The sequence below is a fragment of the Ruditapes philippinarum genome, unplaced genomic scaffold (genome assembly GCF_026571515.1).
Source record: "Ruditapes philippinarum isolate M1 unplaced genomic scaffold, ASM2657151v2 ctg1136_1_1_1_1, whole genome shotgun sequence".
In the NCBI taxonomy this organism is placed as follows: domain Eukaryota; kingdom Metazoa; phylum Mollusca; class Bivalvia; order Venerida; family Veneridae; genus Ruditapes; species Ruditapes philippinarum.
In genome coordinates, this window is record NW_026855571.1 from 38,965 (window position 1) to 58,174 (window position 19,210).

The following is a 19,210-nucleotide window of genomic DNA, read 5'->3' on the forward strand; positions in this document are numbered from 1 at the left end:
CCTAGTTTTTCGTCTAATATGTACCCCTCTCAATTCAGTGACTTGGGATTCTCCCTTAGAAAGATGTGGAAAGGACAGGGAGATGGGTGTTTTGGAGTATGCTGCAGATTATTGTCACCAAACGTATGGAGAATTAATGCAGTGTCTTAATCTATTATTTGTTCTAAATTGTTAAAGTTCAACGAACGAATCGATATTGTCACGTTAGGAATAGAGATTTCCTCTGTAGTCAACGAAATGTGTAAAAATACATGCATATATTTATTTTCTCCCAATTAGATAAATTCAAACTAATAAATCGAAATATAGATTTAATGTTTTTTCACTGCAGACACCGGTCATTACTTCATTTTTTCATGCCTAGAGATAAGCAAACCGTATATGAATAAATCAGCAGTTTTTTTCCTTTTCCTTTTTCCCACTAATGGATTCTGAACTAACAAATTTATTAACTAATATGAAAAACAGCATTAACTTCTATGATTTACTACGGCTTTAATCACATTATTAATTAAAGTCGTTGTTTTACATATGAATGTTATTTTTGTTGTATTCAGAAGTAATTCATTGAAGAAGCGCAAATTTGTAAATCGCATTTATCTCCCTTTAAATACGACTCTGCCATTAAAAATATTAAAGTCAGTCAGAATATATTACATAAGGGTTAACATTAAATGCATTAGAAAACACTGATGAAAAGGGGACGAATATTTAAGAAATAAATGGGCCCTGGTCAAATCTGGCTCATATAGTTCACAGGCTTATATTTGTGACTTTAAGAAAAATATATATATGGTAATATGTTGATCTTGTGTTTTGTTTTCGATAAGATCAGGATACTTACAGTATGCAAATTCCTATCTAAAATATTAAAGACTCATAATTTATGTTGGTCTTGTGTTTCGTTTTGACAAGATCAGGATATGACTAGAATGTAAGGACTCATATATCTAACACACATAGTTATTTTGTGACAAGGAAGAGCAGGGGTAGTTTTTAGAATACACCACATACATAATTTTGTAAACATTTAGATATTATTAGAAATGGATTATTAATATACTAAGAAATTTCAACATGCAATTGAATGTAAACCTTCTTCGTTGTTGTTTTAAACTTGTTTGAAATTTATTTTTCTACACTGTCTTGCCATATATATATTGTATTGTGTATCCTCACGGGCCATGTGGCCTTATGGAATTTGAAAAAATAAAACTTATTAAACTTAAACTTATATATTGTAAAAAAACAACAACATCAATAACAAAAAAACCTGAATCAGCTCTGTAAAATATTTTAATGGTTTACTTGCGTCTTCGTACATATTTTCTTATGTTTCGAGAATTTATTTCCATGTCATTCAAGAACGCAGGAAAAGACGATATGTTTATTATTTGTCCAATTAAGAATTAGGACTAATATATAATATAATTTAAGATGATGTTATGTTTTAGCATGTACCATGTACAGTATTTGATCTCTTTAGGAATGTGTTATAGTATGTCAATTAACCATACCGTTACGGATGACTAATCATATTTCGGTAGTCAGAGCGGTACTACTTTTATGTGTAGGTAAAGTCACGTGAAAAGAGCATTTGATCAGTTGGTGAACATTGGCTTTTTCTTAAGTTGAATTATCACTATAATATACAATATAAAATTGTGATGAATGAAAGGATGTAATCAAAAGACGCCGCACGTTGCCATCAAATATTTAACTTTCTAACTTGCCGCGTAACTGTATAGCAGACTGCCTCCCCTCGTCTCGCTTCAAATCAAATGATCCGTCTTCGCACATGCGCATTACTAGCACGTGTTCGTAAACAATATTTCGGAAAGAGGATCAGTTATTTAGATTAGTTGGTTTGTAGTTTGGATTCTAACCTTTTTAACTCAGGTAGTGTGCCACAGAGCTCAACGCTTCTTAACAAAATGGGGACAGAAACTAACAAAGATGAACGTAACAATCCGGAATATCTTGCACAGTTACTTAAAGACAAGAAACAAATTCAAGCATTTCCTAATGTTTTTGTTCATTTGGAAAAACTTTTAGATGAAGGTAAGTTTTGAGCGGACAATTCTTCGAAATTCACTAAGTGTGTCTTATTGGACGTAGGTTCAGATGTAAATTAAATGTTTTTTGAAATCTTTAATGTCAGATATATTTTGTAATAATGTCAAAAAGAAACTTTTTGAAGTGAAAATACTTTGTCCGTCAAAACTTTCGTTTTCGGGTCAGACGCGGAATAAGCGGGCACCTGCTAATTAATTGGTTTGTTAATTTGGTTACTTACTCGAATTTAGTTATGCACTGTAATAAAGTAGTTGTGTTGATAACAAAATTGGATTAATGTCACATTTTAAATGGGACAAATTACGTTGCGAGTTTGTTAAAAGTTGTGCTATTTCTGGCAGCCATTTTGGAAGTTGTAATTTTGGCAGTAACTGCTACTTAAAAATAAAGAGTAAGTTCCGCTACCGTTGTTTCTTGTCAAGTGTAAGAGATGTTTCATGCAAGAAAGTTAAATTTACCACCAAATTTTGTGATTGGATACATTGCACTGATAAATTACTGTTAAATACTTATTTTGTAAACATTGGTGTTTACTTTTTGATAACCTGTCAAAGTTTGGAGGTCTCACATAGATATAATGTTTGATGTGTCTATTTCTACCCTGAATTGATTTTTTTTCATTGCTTGACATGACCTGCTTTTAAAGATCAGATCTACACTATATTTTGCTAACATATCCCTGAAAAAGTAACCTACCTTTTTACGAATAATTCTTTAATCTAAAAGTAACAGTAGTGTATTATCTTTGTATTAAAAAGATGTGGTTGTGTTACCATAGCATTTGCTTAGTTCTGCAGTATCATGTACATGTATATCTATTGTATGTAGTGACATTGCACGAAAAGTGGTTGTAGAACAAAAACGCTTTGTTATAAACTGAAACTTTTAACCAATTAAAGAGTATTTCAACCTATTACATTACTAGCGTATCACCATCTTGTACTTAACAATGTATTTCAGATAATAAATAAATACTGCACAGGAAAAAGGAGTGAAGGAGTCACTGTGATAACTTTCAGTTGCACTGTTTGCGCATGCATTATTATAAGAATATCTTATTTATATGGTTCATTATGAGCACAGAAATTTACCTCTGCCCTCATAGATTCAAAATAAAAATTCAAACTTTCAAAGATCAATATTTTAGTTTGCTTTCTTCCAGATTTGTTATTAAGCTAGAAATTCATAAAATGACATGTTTTTTTTCTTTTTTTTTCAAGAAAAGATTTTTTCAGAAATAGATGACATATATTTTTGATAAAAGATATTATGGTTTTTTTTTATATTTTTAAATTGATGGAAGAAATAATATCATATATAATTATTATGCTCTCATGAGCAGAAATAATTTTTTTAGCTTTTAATTCAGACATTTTCTTAGATATATATATATTTATACATGTCTTTTTACTTACATACAAACTTCTGTCATTTGTCAAAGTATTGGTACAATTTGTTAAGATTTCTTGTATGCTGTATAGTTGCATTTTTCTGGCAACAACAGATTGCATTAGCTTTGACTTCACTATTTTAAATTCTAAATTTGTGAAATAAAATTCTTGGTAAGGTCTTTCATAATTAAATATATGGATAAATTATAATGGCTGAAAAGAAAAATATAATGAAGAGATATTGACTAACTGTTAATTAATTGTACCAAAACTTTGCAGGCATTCTTTCGTTCTCTGTGCATAAATTGTGAAAGGGGTGATAATAATTGTAAAAAAATCCCTATTTCACTTTGAATGTGCAGAAATAGATGTTTGTAAGCACATAAACAGTATTGATTGAAATTAATTGAATACTTTACTTAAAATTGAAAACTGTTAAAGGATTTTGTTCTCTTTTATAAAAACTTTGGACATTTTGGATATATATCATTCTAAAATCATATTTTACAATCTGCAATTATATTCTTTGCAAGTCTTTGGTAAAAATTTTTTGCTTTTAGTAAAGATGCAAGATTGCAATTTTGGAATTGATGTTTCCTAAAGTTACATAGAATTGACAGTTTTCAACACTGAAGTACCTTATTTTATACTAATACAGTGGGGTATTCACACTAAAATGCCTATGTATCTCTATGCCTGTTGTATTTTTTGCGTGATTTTTTTGTACTAAATTTCACGATTAAAACAGTGATCCTATCGGAAAAAAATGTGCAAAAAAAAGTTGATAAGAAAATAAAGGGTCGTCAAGACAACAGAAAAATGAACATAAAATTGGCAAGAGTGTCGAAAGGATTACATGTGCATCGGCTTTCTTTGGAGTACAAGGTAAAATCAGTTACTGTTTTGTGCCAGTATAGTTGTCAGTGATAATTGTAATGTTTATATTAAAGGGACACAACCCCCCTCAAATCATTGATATTGTTTAAACTAATCAATTTTAAGAGTTTTGGCAAATACAGACAAAATTATGAAACAGTATCTTTTAAAGTAAGAAAGTGATTGTTAATATTATAGATTTATTTTAAAAATAAAGAATTATACAGTTTTGATAGCAGAAAACTTGTCCCTTTAATTATACATGTTTAATAGTTTATGTAGTAATTTTACTTCAGTTTCAGGGAATATATTAGCATTGATTTATGTAGACATTGTATACAATTTTTGAGATACCATGTACATTTGATAGCCCTTACCCCAGCTGAAACAGAAAGTGGTTTTAAGCCAGAGTTAACAGAGCCCATCCAGTCTGTACATCTGTGTAGCCTAAATTGTATATTTTCCATTAAATTTTCATTTGCATACCTAAAATTAATAATTGACTGTTTCAAAAAATGATTCTGGACATATTTAATTTATATATTTATGCAATTCAATAGGTTAAGGGTTAAGAAATGGCCTGAGTATATAATGAGTGAATATTTTGTGAGTAACCTTTGTTACATTTGTTATATTTTATGTTTTTTTTTCTAAATATAAAACTAAAGCATATTTAATTATAATCTGTCATATCAAAATAGTATTAACCCCATTTTAAGTTCAGCAACTCCAGAAAGCATAGCACTTCATAGATAATAACTAGGTGAGCAATTCTTATATATAAATACTATATCAATAATGTTAGGATGAATAACTTTGTTTTTGTAATGTTTCCCTACGGAAAGTTCGTAGAAACAGTATCAATATCATTGCATTATAAATAACAGTAAGATAATTACAGAAGCAGGTTTTACAAAAAAATTTTCTTGTCATAGATACATTCTGAAAACTAATAAGACCTGGTTTGATTATCTAGGTTCATTTTGACAAAAGCAAAAGTTTGCTTTTGTACAATAATTGATGTGCTGTTTTGAAATTTATATTTTGGATTTGACTCGGCTCGCCGCGTAAAATTTGAGACAGCACTTGCGACGCTCAGCAATTACTCCAATGTAGGTCATTACTATTTTATATGAACATGTGTGTACAGTAGAATATAATACAATTGCATGTGATGAAATTGTAAAGAAAATTGTATTTCCTTGTCTGATGTCAAGTCTGTTTATTTTACCCGTACATATACCCTGGTTCGTATAATTTATATAATGACAAATAAGTGGTCTTTATAAAGCAAACTGTTATTGAATAGTCTGTTTGCCTTTAGTATAACATTTTTTACAAATGGCGAGATTTATACATTCTATACCTGTGGAAATCAGATTGAATTGATACAACTTTCATGTTTTGAAAAGAATGTTTACTTTTTGTAAATATTGAAGTTTTTTCCCAAATTAGGCCAACATTTTTTTATTAAATGTTTTACGGGACATTTAAAAAAAAAATTGGGTCGGGGGGGATAAATAAAAATAAAAATAAAATTCAATTTTTTTATCAGTCGACCACAAAATAAAAATAAAATGATAAAAGAGGTTAAAAATTTTTATTTTCAAACATTTTTTTATGACTCCAAAAACAGATTTTTTGTTCATAAAATCAATGATTTTATAGTTTTGAAGTATTTTTGACATAATTTTAAACAAAATAATTGAAAAAAAATGCTTAAAGTCACTTTTGCTTTTGTTTTTAGTAGCTGCTGATCTAGTTTCTATTAGTTTTGTCTTTTCACATTTAGGGCAAACATGCCACAAAACTCCAAATTCATTGTTTAGTCCCTTCATTTAAAGAGTATCTAAACAAGGTCGTATTACCACTCTCAAGCTTTACTGACACAAGCTTGCAACCAGGTAGAACCACCAACCTATTATAAGCTTACTGATAGTTTCCTCACGGGATCCAAATTAACTTCCTGACAGGATTCTAATCCACAACAGCACACAAGGAGAGTGATTCATTCACAGAGGTACAAACATAATAATGTACAATGTCAGTTTCACAAGGTAAATTGAATCAACAACTTCAAATTATTTTTAAGAGAGTAAGTTCTGTATGTGCAAAAATTTTGCAATTTCTGAAAATTATTCGTATTTCAAATGATTAGTAAAATGAAAGCAATTGACAGTTAAAATAGAAAATCAAATGGCATACATTGTTAAAAAATCAGAGTTTTCTGTTGAGAATTTATTATAGGCAGTTTTTACAGAAATGTCAAAGAGGACTTATGCTCATAATCTTACATTGAAAAAAGACCAATTTTCTCAATATTGATCTAGTAAAAAACTTCTAAAAACACACATAACTACAGTTGTTTAGGCAGTAGCGGATTTTAGGGTATAGCGGATAACATGGCAGTAACAATGCTCCTTTCCATCAAATATGCCTTTTTCAAAATAATACAATTATACCATCAAAAAGAGTGATATATTTGCCATCCGTGGCTAATTTTGTTTTATTTATTTCAAATTGCACAGCCAGTTTTTCTTACATAAATCAGAACGAGGTAACCGGATGTTGTCACCGTCAGACTGTTTATAAGCGCTTCCAAAAGAAATAAACAGAAAACTATTGATCAACACCAAGTAAAGTAATGAAATATTGACATGATTCGGTGTAAAAATCATTTGTTTATAATTTTGCAAAAGCTTTTACAGATATAACACCTACTGACACTAAAAATTATTGAAAATGAATAGCAAGTGCTTCTGTCAGTAACGGATTTTACATTTGGGGGTGGTCTCAAAATTTATTTTATCTGTCAAAACGCCGTCAAAAGTGGATTAAAAGTAGACTTTAACAAAAAAATATCCCAGTTTTAATGTCATAATATTATTTATTCTATCTTTTTTATAATTTTAACTCAGTTGTATTGATACTTTGAATATACCATCATTATTAACTCTTCTTTCAACTAGACTATAAGATTAATATAATGGCTTTAATGTAAAACAGACCTCTTTTTCATTGAAATGTGTTGTTTCATTTTACATACTTAATACACATGCTCAGCTCAAGTTTATTGCAAAATTTTTGTAATTTATGTATTCAGAATATATAGTTTACTTTTTAATTCATCTATACAGATCTTAGGAAATATTGTTTTTATTTGTTAAATTGCAACATATTATATAGTTATCATTGCTTGTATACTGTGATGTTACAAAATAAATAAATAAATAAACAATTTTTAAATAAATAAAGCTATTTACTATGGTTGATATAATTATAGATTTTTTAAAGAAATAACTATGGTAAACTATAGCTATGTTCAAACTATTACATGTCACAGTTGCATCATAAGTTGTTGACCAGATATGTATTTATATATTTATTTACTTGTAGAAAAATTTGAAAGATTACTATCAAAATTAATGTAACATTTTTCATTCCAGTAACCCCAAAACATGTTTCTGTGACATGTACTTTGTAAATACTAAATTTAGAACGTTTTGAGACTCACCCTCATTGACCTTCACCTACCTATCCCATACTCCCCAAAGCTATCCGCTACTAACTGAACTATATGCCGAACATAAACAGAGAGTACTACATGTAATGTCAAAGATACTGCTAAAAATATTTTATTTTAAAAAGGGAAGTAGTTTGACTACTGAATGGTATCAATTTGATTTTCTGAATATTATTACTAAAGACATAAGCAGCGCCGATCTCCTTAGCTATCCGCTACTGTCTAAACAACTGTACCTGTCTGCTGTCATGATACTAATATTAACTTAATAAATGTTATAGATGACTGTGTTCAATTATAAACAAGCCTTGTATTTCAACAAGACAACAACAATAATCTGTTTACCAAACAACTTTCAGGAATTTATTTTCGTATAATAAATTAATCAATTGTTTTCAAAGATTCATAATAAAAAGTTTTCACTATCAATTTGCTTACAATAAATCTACCATGTAAGTAGACCTCATTTGTTACTCGTTTTTCTCAATCTGTCTAAGTAAATTCAACTTATATTTCTTTATAAAACCTATACATGAGTCTAAATCTTAATGTGTGGAAGTATTCTCATGGTCCGTGGTAAATCGAGTAATATTTCATTTTGACACCAAAGTCGATCAACGGCTTTGATCCCGTGCCCATTTAGTTTTTTACAACTGTTCTGACAGTGAAGGTAATTCAACTTATGCAATGGATGTTAATTACCAGTCGTGCTTTCTAACAGCTTTACAGGCTATCATGTTTGATTAAATGCTCTAATATTTATTACTCAAATTGCCATAGTTGTATTGAAAACGGGTTTCGAAAAAAGCGAACTTCCGTGACCCGGTGTGTCGCGTGATATTCACACGTGTAAATTTATTACAAGCTTGTAAAGTTATTGCCCTTCCCTTTTGTTACGCCTTTTGTAACATTCATGTAAACATCAAAGGGCCTAACTTTTGTCAGTTGTTTTAAGCAAGTTCCGAGGTTCTACCGTTAACAACTAAAGTGAAAAATGTGTTCCATACCAAGTAACTTTTAATTTTGACAGAAGTTGGTAAGAGAGGTCGGCGGGCAAAATGAAAATAAAAGTTCTTAAATTTACTTTTATTTTTATTTGATTTTCTCTAAAAATACGGTCGGCGGTCCCGTAAAACATTTTATAAAAAAATGTTGGCCTTATTGATTTTAATTGGTCGTATGATAATAAGTGGTGATTACACAAGTCTATTGCGACGGTTATTAAATAAATATGTTCTTTTTTTCGTATTCTTTTTTTAAAACATTTTAACAGTAAGCATTATACAAGTGTGTCCGTCATGTTTTTGGTTGAAATAGTCATATTATAGTGGCATACAAAGTTAATGAGTCATCTCCGGTTATATAATATATCTAAATTTACACATTTAATCTGCATATACACAACACCCTTTGTTATGACTTGGAATATGTTTATATATATAAATATCATAATGAATTGATAAATATAAAGTCATCTATAGTAACCTCAAGTATAGATTTAAGGCTTAAAATTCAGAGTTATTTATAGGTATTTGTTTTACAGATCTGTTTGACCATAAGAAACATATATGGTTAAATATCATTTGTTTTAATGCCATTTGTCAATGGTTAGAACTTACTTGAAGATATGATATTATCTTTGTTATATATTGATTATTGTAGATAAACAGAGAGATAATCACATAGGCTATAGTAATATTTATTTCTGATCTTGAACTGAATCGCATTATTCTAAGATAATGTTTCTTTGATAAAATTGCATGCTTATCAGGCCTACATCAGTGCACCTCACTTAGATTTCCTGAGGTCATTCCCTCTAGAGCTGTGTTAGTTTTGCCACCCTATACACAGGAAATTTCAATTAGTGTGTTGTAACTTATCAGTGTAAGGAGTGTTGATACAAGGGATCATTAACACATGTGTGAGACCATAGGGGCCACTTTGTTCACAAAGTCAAAATATATATGTCAGATGCTTAATTTGGGACATTTTATACTTATAAATAAAGAGGTTATTAATACTCTTAGTTAGTCAATCAAACTAGGCTAATTTCATTTTTTCTGTCTTGTGGGAAAGCATAAAGGAAAATGTCAAGCTAATCTTTTTTCAGGTTTTTAAAAAAAATAAGTCACAGTTAATACATTAAAGTTTAGTCAAAATAGGTCTTGTGTATAGCACAATTTAGGATTAAGATTTGATACAATGGACGGCTTTACATAGCTGCTAATCCCCTATCAGAAGATTTTTTTCTGCCCCTGTCAAGTTGTTTATGGACACTGTATAGATATATTCAATATTTTAATCTGATTAGAAAGGCTGTAAGTCAAAACTAAAAACAAGTTTTGACATGTAAGCATCTGTAAAATCTTCAGAATGAATGGGGGAATTTTCTCTTTATTCACACATTGCAGCTAAACTGATATATAAAAGATCCTATCTTTCAAGTGTATATGTATCATAAGAAAATTGCACTAAACACTGATTTCTGTACACAGTATTTATAGCTCTTAAAAAATGTCTTGGATAAAAAACCAACACGTAGTGTGAATTTCATTGCTGGTTTTCTTGTTTTGTAGTTTTTATACAAGTTTTGAATCAAACTGCTTTTGAATTAAAGGGGACTTTTAATTCCTGGAGCTGAAGCATAAATGCAAATTTATCTGTTTTAACGTTAACACATAAAAACAGCAGAATATCAAATTTTCTCCACTGTATTTTAAATCTCTAAAAAGGCCTGTGGCGAATTTCTTCTGTGATAAAACTGTTTTCCTGAACATCATTTTCATATTAGCCATTTAATGTACTGCTGCATTTTACAGAGGGAAGTATTTTTGTGAAGTTAAATAGAAGACACGAAAAAACAAACAGTTGTCAGATGTTAAAGCAAACAAAAGTATTGTGTGGAAAATAGCCACTGTACAAATGAAATTTAAACTAAATTTGGCAGTTATGCATCTCATTTTTTTTACGAAAAAAAATGGGTCCTTATAATATTCTTTACGAGGATTTTTTTGTACATGACTGTATAATGTTATTATGATCAGGTTATTTTTATGTGGAATGCTTCGTTGGTCACAATTTGCCATTGTATCTATTCAACATGTCCCATGATTTGCATCTTGAATATGACACAATACTTCCTTTACGATAACTTACCCGTATCTTTTGTATAGGTTTCAAACAATACCCCGATATTTGGTTACGCTGAAGACAATTTTAATTACGTTTTTGCATACGAAAATGTTACAAAGTCTTTGTTACAGAAAACATTGGAGAACAGTATATTTCTTATCTAAGATGCTTATCCAAACCTTAAAATATTTGTACTGTATAGTACAACAGGCCTCTAAAACAATGTTTGTTCTTGTGGTTTTTGTTTTTGTTTTTTAGGTGATTCTTTTCTTATTATTATAAAAAGGATGATAAAGTATTTTTTTGTAGAAACGAGGCATAGATAGAATGATTCCCGTATGCCAAAATTTGTAAGATTATAATTATCTTTTAAGATTTATTTTTCTTTAAAACAGTTGCTTTCACATCCATTATCCAAAGAAATCCGATTGTTTTTGTTTTGATAATAACATTAAGGATGAAAGAGGGAGAATTTTTCAAAATATAGCTTAATTTTGAAAAATGAGGATTATAATTATCATGTAAAAGAGGGTCATCCACCTGTCTAAAGTTTGTTAAGTATTGATCCCCTTTGATGTAATGTTACCTTTCTATGTAAGTAAAATAGACATTGTTGTATGTTGAAATTTGAGTTTGTTGTTTCAAAATTCAAGTTAAGTTTACAGAGATGACAAAAGATGGAAATAGGAGGCACTAAATATCCCGTCATTCACACACTTTATTGGTCATACGATATGCATTCATTATACTGCTATTCAAATCGGAACATTGATTTCTGATCAAACAGATTGATAAACTGGATGGTATTATTATTGTCAACTAATCCATAAATACCCAAAAATTAACAAAATTTTGATCAACTCGGTCACCAACTTGACAATCTGAGTGCATAGACTGATCTTTGTTTCTAATTTGTACAACAGGTGTTTTTTCAATAACTTAAGTCTTTTGGTTGTTTCTTTGGCACTGTTTTCAAGTCTTTGGTTTCATTTTTATTTATGATGATTTTTCCACCTTTAAGCATCGATTTTTGATTTAGGTTAAGATATTGCAGTCTTTTGTAACAGTGTTTCTTTTGTGTGTATTACTCGCTGTTACACGTGTTTTAAGTTTTCCATATGCTTGTGTAAAAGCATGTTTTATGACTCATATACACTCATTATGGAGCTTAAATTCAGTAATTTTGGTTTCTGGAGCTACCGTGGGAACTTTTTGAAAGGGAACATGGAAACTATTTTACTGAAAATTAAAAACACTTGTCATGTAAAAGCAAACTGTATAAAGAATGAAATATACAACAGTGTTTTATTACAGTATTTTTATGTATTTTATTCCCTTGGTATTAAATCCTGTAATTAATGATAAAGAAATAAATTGCTTTATAAAAATCATGTTTATTAACATTTTTTTTCATATAAATTATAGAAGAAATCTTTTACATCTGTAATTATTTATCAAAGAAATAAGAGGCACAATTAATGGGGAGCACAACTAAATTAAATACAAAAGTCTGTAATTAATTGATACCATCTATATAATTCTGCCATCTCATATAAAATACAACATTTCTTACCTGTTTAATTTTGATAAGCAGAATGTTTGTATTATGTATGAGGTAAATAGTAAACTTGTTTTGATTTACACAAATCTCCTTTTGCCAATCAAGTCATTTCAGAAACACTGTTTTTTGCTGGATAACTGGGTGCTTTGGTTTTAGGTGTCTTGAGATTAACTGTTTATTTTATGGATGTTTAATTACTGTCTTGACATGTCTACTTTTTCAGCCTTAACAAGTGGCATCCGTGGCCGAGTGGTTTTAAGGTCGTTTACTTCAAACGTTTGCCCCTCACCGTTGTCCGTTCGAATCCCGACAGGGACTTTGGATTCTTTCATGCCAGGCAGCTATCCAGCTAGCTTACCGAACGTCAGTGGTTCTACTCAGGTGCCTGAAATAATGCACAGAAGGGCACTTGAGGTCTTCCTCCACCAGTAAAGCTGGAATGTCGCCAATATGACCTATACTGTGTCGGTGTGACGTAAAACCCAATCAAACAAACGAACAATTTTAATCAGCCTTAACAATCCTACCCTGTATATCCTATGCCACCAATATAAAGCCAAACCCCTGTCTGCCCAGGTCTCTGTTAATTTCTGAACTGTTTGCTGACCAACTTTCAAATTTAGATTATAATTTCCCTAAAACTGATAATCAGGACACTGTTTCAAATTTGAAATAGCATGACAATAGGACAAATCCTTTCAGGGTATTCCAACATTTTAAAAGTTATTTTGCTGAAGTCGGCCCTTGTCCTTAATATGGCATTCATTCATATGATTATGATATTTTGGTTTTTTAACTTGATTAAGCAAGGTATATGGAGAGACTTCCTTCTCGCTTGACAAAAAATTGGCGTCCCCATGATCCAATTTTCCTGAATAAAATGTTTTTGTTGTAATATGTTTTACTATATAACTAATTTATTTCTCATTTCTTAAAGGGTTCTTTTTCAAATCATCATCACACAAATTATATGTGGATTTATCTTCATTCTGCTTATAACTTATATTTAAAACTGTTATTTAACTTTAAATATTTCTTTGTTACTTATTGGTAAGAACTACTTTGGCTCATTATCTAAACTTTATAATCTCTCTGAAGTAACTTTTATGAATAGTTCACTCGTATTCTGTAGGGAAAGTGTTTTAAGTGGAGAAAATTGTAAGTTCAAGTTTGTACTATTAAGACAAGCGAAGATTTCTTTTGAGAAGAGTTTGCTGCCAAAGCCTGCCATATTTAAAAGCTTCCTGATTTTAGAGATTCATTTATTGACAGATAGATGGTCTACATCTGGTATTTGGCTGTGATCATGCTATGTTCATCCTCTCAGAAAACACCATGTTATATGTACCCATGAGAAATACTGTAATACATGTTCTGCATATTATCATCTTTTTTTTCCTCATGGTGTTGACCAAACACTGACCGGGCATTGATCACTTTATTTCCTTCTTAATGTTTTAGAGTTTTGATTAATAAAGATAAAAAAGTAGCCTTGACCATCTCTTTACTCATGCTTCTTATAATTTTGAAGACTTGGAAATACTGGAAATGGATTGTAGAAATTGATAAAATGCCACTCTGCTAATAAAGACTGGGTTTTGTTAGTTTGAGATTGATGTTATTTACATTTTTTTTTTGCATTTTTAAGTGGGGACATAAAGGGTTTATATAATTCTAGTGAACTTCCTCCAAGAGTGTCTTTGTCTGAACAGATTAGTTTACAGACTTGATTGGGAAGTTTTGAGGTATCTGTTGTACCTCATTGATTTGTTTTTGACTGTTTGCCATGGTCAGATCGTTTTCAGGTTATTTGACCATGTTGATTGCTTGGCATTTATAGATTTTGAGGCATTTGCTTTTCCCTGAAATGATAATGGAATGCCATTGAGGTTGCTTCTACATTGACCTCCTATGTTGCCCTTATGACATTGTTGGAGAAGTCAATGGCTTTACAAGATAAGATAATTATTCAAGTGTCTTTTCAAGACAAAAATAGTTACCAGAGTGATTGGTTGATGTTCCATAGATCTGTATGTAATTAAGTGTTCCTCAAAGCCATGAAAACAGTTACAAATAAACTTGTTGCTTTCCCCCCAGTTGGTATTTTCAGGTATAAAAATGCTTTATGAATCACTTATGTTCTCTCTTTTCTTTACAGATAAGGTGTCTGTAATTATTTCAGGAACTAGATGTGCTTCAAAATAATCTAGAGTCTGTCAAATCATCTGGAGTTGAGCAATTTTCAACTGTTAACCAATACTCAAATATCTGCCTTTGCATAAGATACAAAGCTTATACTACTGAGAAAAATATCTCTTTTCTTGTAATTTCTAGATTAAGTTCTGCCATGAACTGGCAGATTGCTGTAAAAAAACTACCTCTGTGAATGAATGGGGACCAACTAGATGAAAACAATTGTAGAGTTTAAAGATACAACATTGCAAATACATTGTTATTAATTTCGTTTCAATGAATAATAAGATCATTCAATGTTTTTTGTTTGCCTTTGATGAGGTGTTACAGTATCCCCTTGTTAGTTGACTACTGGTGTGAATATTTGAGGTAATACATAGCACTGTATAATATGCATTAATTATGATATTGAGGATGAGTTTCATTATTGTTTCCTAAACAAATAGCGAAATTAATTAGCAGCAATATTCCTTTGCAGAAAATCTGATACAGATTGCTTATTAATTGGATTATTGTAAGGCTGAGTTATTGCTTTTGTGCTATCCATACACATACCTTGATTGAGGAATGAGCAGTTTATGTGCAATATTTTATATTCATTTCATCTGCCAGATGAGGGTTTTAATTCACTTCATTGCAGAAATATCTGTAGACATTTTTCATCAAAATTCTTTACATTGTTGTGTTAAATTATGGGTGAAATTCTTTTAGTTAAAAGGTAGCATGTTTTAGTAAGGACAGAATTTACCTTGATTTAGGACTCAAACTTTTAAACATGCCAGTTTGTTGTCAGATAATATACTGCTTGTTTTGTCACTGAAACATGAGTTGAGTACCTTATTGGAAGAACATACATTTAAACATTTAGGTATGAAATACTTTTAAAAGAGTTTGCAAATTATTAAATTTTGTACTTGCCTTCTAAGTGTCTGAACACTGAAATAAGATTCTTTTTTTACCAGATTTGCATTTGTTTTTTTTTAGGCAAATATGTTATTTACTATGTAGTCAAGTGTGAATCCTTCTTGACCAGCTATTATGAAGTATATTATGGTACCACCTGTGGAAATATTGTTTTTACCATGTGTTTTTAATAAAGTTTAATTCCTCTTTTAAATGATGTATCTTCTTGTAGTCTTACTGTCAAAAAATGGAATGAGAATCATGTCAAATGCTTCCTGTAATTTTTTGATTGCCTGTGTATTGTTCTGCAAGCCTAGCAGAAAAAAAAACAAGAAGGAGAGATAATGGCTTTTGTAGGAAAGATTGTTTGTCATGTCATAATCAGGTGCAGGCAGGATATAGATTAGCCTCGTAAGAAAAATAGCAGACTGTGTACTGAACGTTTTTCTTACTGTTGTATTTGCAGACTGGTATGCTTTTTTATGAGTGGTGTCCTGTTGTAATGTTATTGTAGACTGGTGTCTTTTATTTAGATTGATTGCATCAAATGAAGAGTGATATATAATGATAATCTGGTGATCCAGTCTACATATAATGGAATGAATATTGTTAATTGAATGCATTTCTGGTATCTCGACTATACAACAAAAGCACAATGCATTAATTCCGCAATTATAAGCAGCATTTTTTATCTGATGAATATTTTTTCATGACGTCTTGTAATCATTGTCCTGGTAATCCCCATTTGGTATTTTTATGTAAGTCAGTACTGATCTGTCTGTTTAATAAAATGTAAGTGAAATGTTATATGATCATTATTGCAGATTAACAGATATCTTGACAGATTTGACATCTTTGTAAACTTAATAACTTTCTAATTATACAAGAGCATGGCCCACTGGAGTGTTAAGGTGTTCGTTATATTGAAGAACATGTTCTTGAAATTGATTCAGTCCTCCTTCATTACCCCTATCACCACAACTTTCTCCACTTCTACATTAAATATTATATTTTTGCAAGATACATTTCAAGTTAAAATCTGTTTTTGTGTAGAGGAGCAAAATGATTTGATATATATTTTACCTTGGCTCTCTCAAAATAAGTGCAGTAATGTGATTGGCTGTTGACAGTGTGATAAGTTTAGGTAATTATTCAGTTAAAGGTGTGAGGTTATTTCTTCTCACAATAAAACAGTTAACATTGTCAACATTCTGCCATTTAGTTATGACATGAATAAACTGCCCCTAGGGCATCTGTCAACATCCTAATTGTGGTTTAATTGAATTATAATGAAGGAAAAAGTTGCATGTATTTTATGCAACAACAGAAAAATTGTGCTTTAATCGAAACACTTGCCTAGAGTATTTCTATGCCACAAATTGATATAAAAGATTTAATACATAGTGTAAGATAGTCCCTCCCTCTGATAGTTCAGTTTTAAGGAGGGTTATGTATGGGTAAGAGTTCGTATTAAGACGACCGTAGGGAGTCTTATCGAACTCTTACCCATATAACTGCAAATCGGCTCTTACAACTCGATATCAGATAAAAATATAGAAAGTGTCACCTCTTTAATTAAGCATAACATTATTTTTCCCCAGCAGTCACGAACAAACAAGGATGGGGTCCAATTACTTAATCTGGCATGTAAAACAATGAGTTTTCAACAATATCTAGGATTGTTAATGCAATTCATTCCTGTCATATGAAACAAAATAATGTTTTGCTTACTTTTTTTAGAAAATATAAAACAGTCAGTAATTAATAATTGACATTTTTCATAGAGTTTAAAGGATATCAAAATGTTACTGTGTTCACATTTGTCTCTGCGAGCTGAGCTCCACGTGCATTATCTATGTAATAAATTTGAATGTATCCTCACATTGCTACAGTGTTATCAGCCTTTTTAGAAACACCTGACCTGGCGAATTAAAATATGCCAATCACAATTTTCAATATCAGCACTGGTTTCTTCATGAAATAGCGGCTACACTAATTACTGCCGAGTAAGAGCCGATTTGCAGTTATAAGGTATTATGCCAGGTATAATTATTGCACCAATTTAACTTCATTGACTACTTATGTTTGAAATCTAAACAGATAAGAAAATTGTTGTTTTCAGTTCTTGAAATTCATATTGTTTTTAATGTTTCTTGCTTTGCACTGATGAAAAAACAACATATTTATGAGCAATGAATGCATGCAGTGCATTAAATACAGCTGTCAGATTTGCTGTTTTGCCATCACGATGTATAAACATAAACTGGCTCAACAACCATGTGTTTTTAGAACTGTTTATATTTTGATAAAACATGATAATAATGGTCCATTAATAATTCCATTTTCCTCATTAGTTGTTTAATTAGCAATCAGTTTGTTCTAAGGTCACTCATTTTCAAATTTATCTGATCTTGTACTTTGTCTGGTGTTACAGAATTGAACAATGCTTCTGAATTATCAAAGATCAAAAGTCATGCTAACATGGCATCTTTTATTGCATTTTCAAGCATCATAAATAAAAAAGACAAAATGTCATTTGGCAATTAATGATACTTTAATTAACAAATCTTCAAGATGAATTCAGATCTGTATGGTTATTTAGGTACATAGCTGTCTATCTTGATTACTTAATGAATTTGTACATACCTGTATTATTAAGGTAATTTGTACTTTGACCCTTAGGGGCCGTGACATCTCCTAATTGATAATTGGTAGATTTTTGATGGATAGTTTTATGAAGGTATGTGTTGAAATATTCGTATTAGTTTGGTCATCAAGATGAAATTTTCGTCTGAGGTGACAAACACACTCTGTATTTCATGAATGTATTTCACATATATGACAAACGCTGACACATTGATAGCCCAAATTGTAGTGTACGACATCCTTGAGATTTACCAGGTGTCATATTTGCTTTAATTTTTGTCTGTCTTTCTCTTTGATTTTGCTTTGAGTTTACAAAAAACAAAAAACATGATAAGACTAATATTAAAATTTTGAATATCTTGGTAATCTTGATTAATCTTCTTGATTAGCAAAGATTTCAAAGATGTAAGGAATTAGGCTAAGTGAAATACTTGTATACAAATTACAGTGTTGTATTAATAATTTCTGTTATATTTTGTGGAAACTGAAATATTAAGTGTCCCCTACCTGTAATTGAAAAAGGAAATCCTATTAAGCTTTTGCAGTTCTAGGTAAGTTAATCACATCAGTAATGAAGGAAGTATGTTTATTAGTCCTTTGATTGATATGTTGCTGGGATACTAACAAATCTTCCTGAAAGGTTTTATGATTCTTCTATACAGATTTATTGATGAAGCCAAGCTCCTGAAGATATGGCCAAATGTTCTGGGAAAACAGGAGTGCACATCAAAAGTCCTTTTGTCTGACATAAATGTCAAAACCACTGAACATCAAACATAATATCTTGCCATCAGACTACAAGGTTGTGTCAATAAATTGTTGGTGGGAATGCATAAATAAATCAAAGTTTTGACAAGTTCTCCTTATAAAAATGTATCATAAACAAAAAAATGTGTTCTTTTCTAATAA

General features: G+C 30.4%; 1 protein-coding gene across 12 annotated transcripts in view; it reads left to right on the forward strand.

Moving 5' to 3' along the window:
* The first annotated feature begins 1,805 nt into the window (after nucleotides 1-1,805).
* LOC132743733 (KH domain-containing RNA-binding protein QKI-like) overlaps nucleotides 1,806-19,210 on the forward strand; it is a 57,003-nt gene continuing 39,598 nt past the window's right edge. For 8 of the 12 annotated variants that reach the window (XM_060732285.1, XM_060732288.1, XM_060732289.1 and 5 more), the window contains exon 1: nucleotides 1,807-2,061. In XM_060732285.1, coding sequence (XP_060588268.1) covers nucleotides 1,935-2,061 — 127 coding nt within the window. In that variant the 5' untranslated portion in view covers nucleotides 1,807-1,934. Of the gene's footprint in view, nucleotides 2,062-19,210 lie in introns of all 12 variants that reach the window. The other 4 variants (XM_060732284.1, XM_060732283.1, XM_060732287.1 and 1 more) reach the window with 2 other exon arrangements.